The sequence below is a fragment of the Lagopus leucura genome, unplaced genomic scaffold (assembly GCF_019238085.1).
Source record: "Lagopus leucura isolate 7727_CA_CO unplaced genomic scaffold, USGS_WTPT01 210-2_obj-0_obj, whole genome shotgun sequence".
Taxonomy (NCBI): domain Eukaryota; kingdom Metazoa; phylum Chordata; class Aves; order Galliformes; family Phasianidae; genus Lagopus; species Lagopus leucura.
The window spans coordinates 30,957-39,279 of record NW_024965095.1 but is presented as its reverse complement, the minus strand read 5'-3'; the positions used below and the strand labels follow the sequence as shown (position 1 = coordinate 39,279).

General features: G+C 49.1%; 1 protein-coding gene across 1 annotated transcript; it reads right to left on the bottom strand.

The window, feature by feature from the left end:
- Nucleotides 1–337: 337 nt before the first annotated feature.
- On the bottom strand, nucleotides 338–7,128 carry POLD3 (DNA polymerase delta 3, accessory subunit; the record flags this gene model as incomplete). Its single annotated transcript, XM_042892394.1, has 4 exons — nucleotides 6,954–7,128; nucleotides 4,425–4,480; nucleotides 2,513–2,615; nucleotides 338–377 (listed from the first exon to the last, which is right to left on the bottom strand). Coding segments are annotated over exons 1-4 (259 nt in total), but the record flags the coding sequence as incomplete, so codon positions are not given.
- Nucleotides 7,129–8,323: the final 1,195 nt, after the last annotated feature.

Sequence of the window (8,323 nt, the reverse complement as noted above, 5' to 3'; positions counted from 1 at the left end):
GGTCAAAATTCTGAGAAACAAACTGGTACAAGAAGTACACACCTGAACTGCACACAGCCTGACCAGGCACTTCATGCACAGATGCCAAGTGCTGAGCTCTGCTCACTTTGTTGTTCTTTCAAAGCAGAAAAGCATTTTGGAACAGGTTGCCCAAGGAGGCTGTGGATGCCCCATCCCTGCAGGCATTCAAGGCCAGGCTGGTTGTGGCTCTGGGCAGCCTGGGCTGTTGGTTGGTGACCTGCACACAGCAGGGGGTTGGAGCTGGATGAGCATTGAGCTTCTTTGTAACCCAGGCTTTTCTATGATTCCATGATTCATCACCTTACAATCCACTTACCTTCCAGCTTATCCTCTCTCACTACTGCAACCTTGTGGCACTGTAAAAAAAAAAACAACAAAAACAAATTGCAATCTTAAGATTTGAAAATATTTGTAATATTTGTTTTATGTAAGATCAATATCTTCATTTCTCTGCTGAATGAGAAAGCCTGCAGGTTAGAGGTGCAGCTTCCAGGACTCTGCCACTACCTTCAAACGGTCATCAGCCACTGATTTCTAAAGCCACAGCTTCCCATTTTTCTCATACACTATTTCAGAGCTCAGAAGAAATGCTCAGTCCTCCGTTCCTGACATCAGGAGATGAGATGCAGAAGGAAATGAGAACAAAACAATGCAGCACAACTGAGAAAAGCAAAGAGATGCAGCTGTTGACCAACTGCTCCAAAGCTGATGCACTGGCCCATGTATCTCTACATTGCCTGCAAACTCAAAGTTGCAATATTTAGCAAAGATGTGGCACCAGAGAAGCAAGCCACAATGAGAAACTCAGCATTAATTAAACAGCCAGAAATGAGTGCTCCCAGAAATGCACTCCTACAGCATGCATTCTTTCCAGGCTTCAAGTATCACACCTGCTCTGTGACATTCAACAGGCTGCAGTTAGTACAGGCAGTATCCAAACAGACAGGCTGGACAAAATCCATCCATTACTTTTGTGTCTGGCACATAGCAACACACCATCCAGAAAATGAACAAGAGGCAAGAAAGTGTAACTAACCTGAAAAGGTAAAGAAAGATTGAGAGTCTCCGTGCCACACTGGGGCTGTAAGCAAACAGCGTGCAGCACTGAAAGTGAGAAATATCAGTGACAGATCTGTGGCTGTATCCCTGCAACTGGATCCACAGCCTCGTGGCTACACCTACTGACAGCAGGCAGGAGTGCAGGCTCACCAGCAGGGGCAGGACCTGAAGCACTCATCCATTTCCTCCCAGTAGCTGTGCCAGATCCTGGCCACAAGCAGCTCTGATCCCTGCACATCTTGTGGAAGGCTTCTCCAGGTGTGAGCTCCTGTCCTGCCTTCTCTGGCCAGTCCTTAAGCATTCAGGCTGGGGAGCACCCAGCACCTCCTGTGTGCCATTCACTTCTGTCCCAATGACCCACTGTGGCTGCAGGTCATCTCTCAGCAGCCACTGGGATGGCAGTGCTCAAAACCAAGATAATTAAAAAAAAAAAATAGGGAAGGGGAAAATAAGTGATCTTTCTGCACTGCCCTTTGCAGATCTTTCTTGTTTTAAAGATACTACTGAGTTAAACACACATCTCCCTATGTCCTACGTTACCCTATGCCAGAATTCACTTACTTGCATGACCTTTAAATCTGTCCTGATGTATTAAAAATGATGTGTGGATAAAATTCTTGCTGATTCTAGGGAGCCAAGAACTGCTGCCTTATTATTTCCAAAAGAAGCCAAAGAAATGGATGGGACTGTGAGCAACCTGGTTGAGAGGGAGGCATCCCTGCCTGCAGCAGGGGGTTGGAAACAGGTGATCTTAGAGGCTCCTTCCAACCCAAACCATTCCATGATTCCATGAAAGCCCATTAAACTCAGGCTACAGGGATGACAAAACCTCTAAACAAAGACCAGGGTTTGTGTTTCAGAAAATATTTGAGTATTCAGAAGATACACACAGACACTCAGTGGTGTATCAAAGGCCTTCAGTGCTCGGCCCATTCAACTCTTCTGGGAGCAAAGGGGAGCAGGTGACCAATTTGCTTCTTTTCTTCCAACAAGCCCTGAGGTGCCTGTCTGAACTTTCAGATGGCATTTCTGAAAACCCTGACAAGCAGTAAAGAGAAACACACAGTTATGCATGCATGCAGAAGTTAATACACTTCATACATTAACTACAAGTGAATTCCAAGCTCTCTCCAGTGCTATTTGACACACTTGTACTCCACAGCAGATCCTGGTGAACACATTAACTGCTCTCACAAGGGCCCCTCCAGGCTATTTTTTTTTTTTTTTTTAAATAAAATTTGCTGTCCAAAAGTAATGATAAGATTGAGAAATAACCCTAACCCTGAATAACTGTACAGGTACAGAAGAGCCAGCATCTTGTGCTTGGTGCTGGAACAAACAGAACAAGTTGAGCTTCTGATCCAAAGGTTACAAAACAAGGGAGAAGATGAGAACAAACAGTTTATAGAAACCCTGGAGAAAGAAAACTCACTGTATGTCCATTCTGGATGAGGTTTCCTGCTACCAGGTAGGTGACGTGAAGCTGAGCTCCTGAGTTTTCCTTTCGTTTCCTCTCCACATAATCATACAGCATCCTGCACAAAGAAACCAGTGTCAATCACCCCGAAAGCAAAGAGCACACAGTGCAGCTTCCATCAAAAGAGCAAAGCCTGCCTGATGTGAAAACGCTTTCACATCAACACTGGGATTAATTTAACCCTGTTGATCTGCCTTCCTCCTCTGCCTCCAAGGATCTCACAGCCCAACATTCAGCAAAGGAGAAACCAACTCAAGCTCTCAGTGCTTGAATGGCTGATTGCAGATTGTTTCAGATCCTTAGGCTGCTTTGTTGTGAAGTTTTCCCCTTGAGAAATGCTGTTACAACCCCAGAGTGATGGAACTCCTGACCAAAGAACTGGGGGTTTTGCACACAAGGACATTGCCAGGTGCATATGTACAGTCCCCACCTACAACCACTGACACTGTGATCAGAAACATGAGGAAAGTGTGACTACAGAAAGGAACTGAGTTTGCAGCTTCTGCCCATGCCATCATAGTGAGCATCCCAGTGATTCATGGTGAGCATCCCATGACAGAGATACCTGAAGATGGCAATGACCACACTGGCAAAACTCACTCAAACAATTCACTGTTGCTATCAGGTGCTTTTCAAGTTCCTTGGAGAGCTTTAAGCACAAAGTTGTCAGGAGTTCTCCACCTCCACACTGCTCTCAAAGGAAGGAGAAGGTGTTTCCACAGCACCTGGGCCTCCTCCTCCACAGCAGTAAGTTCTCTGGCTCTTTCTAGTTCACTGCACGAGCAGAAGTGTTCCCAGCAAAGCTCTCCAGTCAGGTCTACACCATCACTGAAACACTTTTCATCATTTAATTGCTCAAATGTTCACAGAGCAAAGAGATCAAGTCAGCACATGAGATGCCCACGCTGCTATTCGAGTACTTTGGACAGGACAGGTGAAGATGGGCTCAGTACACAGCAAATGTGTCTTCAGGTCCTAACTACAGCTGGAAACAAGGACAGAAAGTATTTACAATATGGGACTAGACATGCTTACATAATCTTATGCTTAACTTGACCTTGCTGTGTATAAACAACCTCAGAATCCTTGAGAGGATACTCATAATCATCATCCCAAGGAGCCAGATAGGCAGGTATTCAATGCAATGCATGCACTGTGCTGCAGGGCAAACAGAGTGGATGAGCATTAGGTGCACATGTGAGCTGCAGTTACCATCAGAGCTTTTTTCCTTTTTCCTGACTCTGTTCCCAGCAATACCCACGGATGTATCCTGACCTGGGATGTGCAATGCAGGCCCACAGAGGCACAGCTCTGTTGTTGGGGCTGGCAGCAAATGCAGACAACACTCAGTTTTGTGCTTCAGGATGAAAGGAGCCACACACATTCCTGGAGTAATAACAGTGCTAAAACATCTGTCCTGGCCCAAGTATTCAGGCTCATAACAGAGCACTAAGCACTGCTTAATTGAAAGCATGACTCCCATCCAAGTTAAGGCAAGACTTGGGAGGAGCAGTGAACCATAGCATGGCCTGGGTTGCAAAGGAGCACAGCACTCATCCAGCTCCAAGCCCTGCTGTGTGCAGGTCGCCAACCAGCAGCCCAGGCTGCCCAGAGCCACATCCAGCCTGGCCTTGAATGCCTGCAGGGATGGGGCATCCACAGCCTCCTTAGGCAACCTGTGCCACTGCCTCACCACCCTCTGGGTGAAGGTGTGTTAAATAACATAACCAACTGCACCTGAGACAGCATGCTGAATTTTCACATGTGCCCAGAGGGAGCATTTTAGTATGTTAACCACAACCTGAAAACAGCAATTAACAATCCTCTGCCACAAAAGCAGAGGCGTGCAGGCTGTGTTGATACTCACTGTTTAGCCTGGTTGACGTGGACTCCTAAAGTATAGCTCAGCCATTTGTATGTCACCTGCAAAAGATTAAAAATCAGGAAGTTTAAGAAAACCTCAGGCTGTTAAACCACACATTCTCTGGTGGGGAAGTCAAACACTTTATGGCCCCCTTCCCCCAGAAAGAAACAACACAGGAAAACCTGGCAGGGAGTGCATTGTCACCCCCATACCTTCGACACCGTGCCACACTGAAGGGATTCAATTCCCAAGACATGGACAAATTTCTGACCCCAAAAGGTGTGTCTGCATGAATGCCTTTTGGAAATGCTACTACATAACTGAAGCCATTCTAAACCCCTTCAACTGGGCTCGAGGATCTGAGAAGTCATTTCCAACCTGAGCGATTCTATAATGCCCACAGCGCTCAACTTCACATCAGGAACAGCACAATCCCTGGCTGTAAGAAGCAGCCATTGCCCTCCCATTGACTGAGGACAGATCAGATGATGCTGTCAGAAGGAACAAGTGGATCCCTGGCTGCATCTGCAGCCTGACAGCACTGTGTGCCAGATCTCAGGAGATGACAGGCACGTAACTGCACCATTAAGATGAGCCACATCCCCAAACCTGCTTCCCCTCCCACTCTGCCTTTTTTAACACCTCAGGCTAAGGTCTCTCTCCTGCCCCAAACACAACGATTAAATTGTCATTAATCTAGCAGCTTATGGAAATAAATGATAATGACACAGGCAGTTCATGTTAACACGACTCCTCTCGTGGCCCAAGAGCTGCAGTGATTTCACTGGTTCAGTTTCAAAACAAAGATTTTGCACGGAAGGAAAAAACAGGCACATGGTTACTGTGCATCCCAATCTTCACAAAAGTAACAGGGCTTCAAGATGCTACTGATAGTAATCTCACTTTTCTCTGATCAAGCAGAAGCCCAAATAGTGGTCAGGAGTACAGGCTGAGAGGGCTGGGACAGCACAGCCTGGGGAAGAGAAGGGTCTGGAGAGAGCTGAGAGCAGCCTTCCAATGTCTAAAGGGGCTGTAAGAAAGAAGGGGACAGACTCATTAGCAGGATCTGGTGTGATAGGACAAGGGGAAACAGTTTCAAACTAAAAGAAGAGAAAGTGGATGCAAGATGAATGATTTTTTACAATAAGGGTGGTGAAGCACTGGCATGGGCTGCCCAGAGAGGTGGGGATGCCCCATTCGAGGTCAGGCTGGACAGGGCTCTGAGCACCTGATGGAACCGTGGGTGTCCCCACACCAGGCAGTGGGACTGGATGGTTTTTAATGGTCCTTTCCAATTCAAACCGTTCTGTGATTGCCTCAATATTTCAAGGAAAAAACACTGCTTCATTCACATCTGAATTTTATGCCTTGGGTAAAATAAAATACTGCTGTCCCTACACTGTGGGCTCAGCTATTAGGGAGCAAAAGGAATTCAGGGAGAGACGCTTTGCCCCCACCTCAGGAAAGACATGGAGCTTTTGGAGTGGGTGCAGATGAGGGCCGTGAGGATACAGTACCTGTCCTATGAAGACAGGCTGAGGGAGATGGGGATGTTCAGCCCAGAGAAGACTGAGGGGAGACCTCATTACAACCTTCTGGTATTTGAGAGGAGCTTATAAGCACAAGGGGGACTGAATTCTGGCACGGGCTGACAGCGATAGGACAAAGAGGGATGGTTTTAAATTAGATGTCAAGAAGAATTTTTCCCCAAGGGAGTGCTTAGGCTCTGGCACTGCTGCCCAAAGGACTGGGGTGGCCATTCCTGGCAGTGCCCAAGGCCATGATGGGGCTTTGGGTACCTGGGCTGTGGGAGGTGTCACTGCCCATGGAGGGGTGTGGGGCTGTGAGAGGCTTTAAGGTCCCTTCCAACCCAAACCGTTCTGTAGTATAAACAACACCAACATCCATCCTCTTTAGAGGCACTAAATCAAACACAGAACACAACAGAGGAAAATCCTGACCCCACCCCCCCAAAAAAAAGGCATTTTTGGTCCAGTTTGAGTGATAAGCCCTCATCAACTCCGCGCTGGGAAAGATGGCATCAGCCATCAGCTCCACCCTCACACCCCACAGCCACACGAAGAGGCAACGTTCAGTCTGTGGGTGAGCAGCTCTGATTCAGCAGCATCAGGACGGGGGGGGGAAGGGGAGGCCCTCACAGTTCCTGTCCCTGCCCAAAGGCCGCCCATGCGTGTCCAGGAGTGCAGGTGAGCACAGAACCCCCGCCTCAACTCCCAACCGCCAACGGGACGCAGCTGCTCGCAGGGTTGGTGCTTTCTGAAACGAGCTGGGTTGGAGCTGCTCGCAGCGATAAAAGAGGGGGGCCCCACAGAGGCTGCCAGCCCAGGCCTGGCCATGCAGCCATCACAGCCCACGGGGTTTGGGGCCCAAACCCACCCCCTGAGAGACACACAGACACCGCTCCCTCGTGCAGTGCTGCTGAAGGGAGGAAAGGAAGGGCGGGGAAGCCCCGCTGTGGCTTTCTCCTCCTCGACAACCCCGGTTCGGTCTCCCCGCTCCGCCGACACTCACAATGCGGTTCTGATCGGTGACGAACTCATCGATGTTTTCGAGGTACAGCTCGTCCTCCATGGCGGCCGGAATGGGGCGGGCCAGGGGGCGGGAATGGCCCCACAGAGTTCCCGCGCACCTCAGTGCCAAGGCCACCGCGCCGCCGCCATAGCAACGAACGGGGCGCGACGGGAGCCGCGCGGGGACAAAAAGATGGCGGCTGCACTTCACGGAAACTGAGCTTGCCCCGCCTTCCGGTCTGTGGAGTCCGTCTTCCGGTCTGCTGGCCCCGCCCCTCCTCTCTGATGGCCCCGCCTTCCGATTTGTGGACCCCGCCTTCCGGTCTGCTGGCCCCGCCCCTCCCTCAGGTCCTAGCAGGGTGATATCAGCCCAGCTCCGTAAGCAGGGACGGCGCGATGAGATTCGGGTACAAGCGAGCCGTAACATCAACGTGTTCGTTTATTGGTACCCAGAGCTGAAAGGGAGGAGGAGGGAGGTTGTCTCAGAGGGTTTGAAAGCAGAGATGACAACACTTGCTGTAGCGCTGAGGAGTGATCTCCCTTCAGGTGCCCAAGGTCCTGGTGTTCTGGGGGAATGCATTTATCCTCTCTGTCTTTCCTTCTCGCTCTTTTTAGTTTTTAATAAAAAAGGCAGACTAGGAACACTTGGAAGAGGCATCATTAACCCACTGAATGCTACACTGGTCTGGGGAAGAGCAAGAAGGACTGGCTGGCATGGAAGCTGAGGGGTCCTTCCCGCATCTCTTCACTCACTGAAGCAGAGCTGGGTGCCCTCCTGGAGCAGCAGTCATAACAGGACGGCCCACAGACTTGAACGAGGGGCTAAAGACTACAACGTACCTCATCTCCTTGCCCCGATGGTAATGATCGTTCACAGGTGAAGCACACAAAATTAATATGAAAGGAGAACAAACGGGAAAAACAATCTCACCGTAATGCAGCAAACTGGCAGATGTTGAAGGTCTCTGGGATTCCTCTTCCATAACTGGAGATTTTTGAAGTGTTTCCAGGGGCACTTCTGTGACCCTTTCCAGGTCACCTCCTTTCGTATTCGCCCATGGGGTCTGTTTCTCCTCAGTGCTCAGATAATGAATCAAGTGCAACTGTCTCGGATTTCAGACATCTCCATTTGCACTTGCTTAAGGCAGGGCGTATCGATGCTAATTGGATCTGAACGTACTTTGGGAGTATTCCATTAGAAGATCTGATCATGCTCTTTCGCATTGGATTCGCAGTGCCCTCTGACAAACGTAAGTTAAACCCAAGTTCCTCTTCCAAGAAGTCGATGTGTTTGAGCCCCATTTCAAAATGATGATGAGCCACAGAGAGGTTATGTGTTTTGTCCAAGAATCTTTCAGTGCTCCCAGGTGC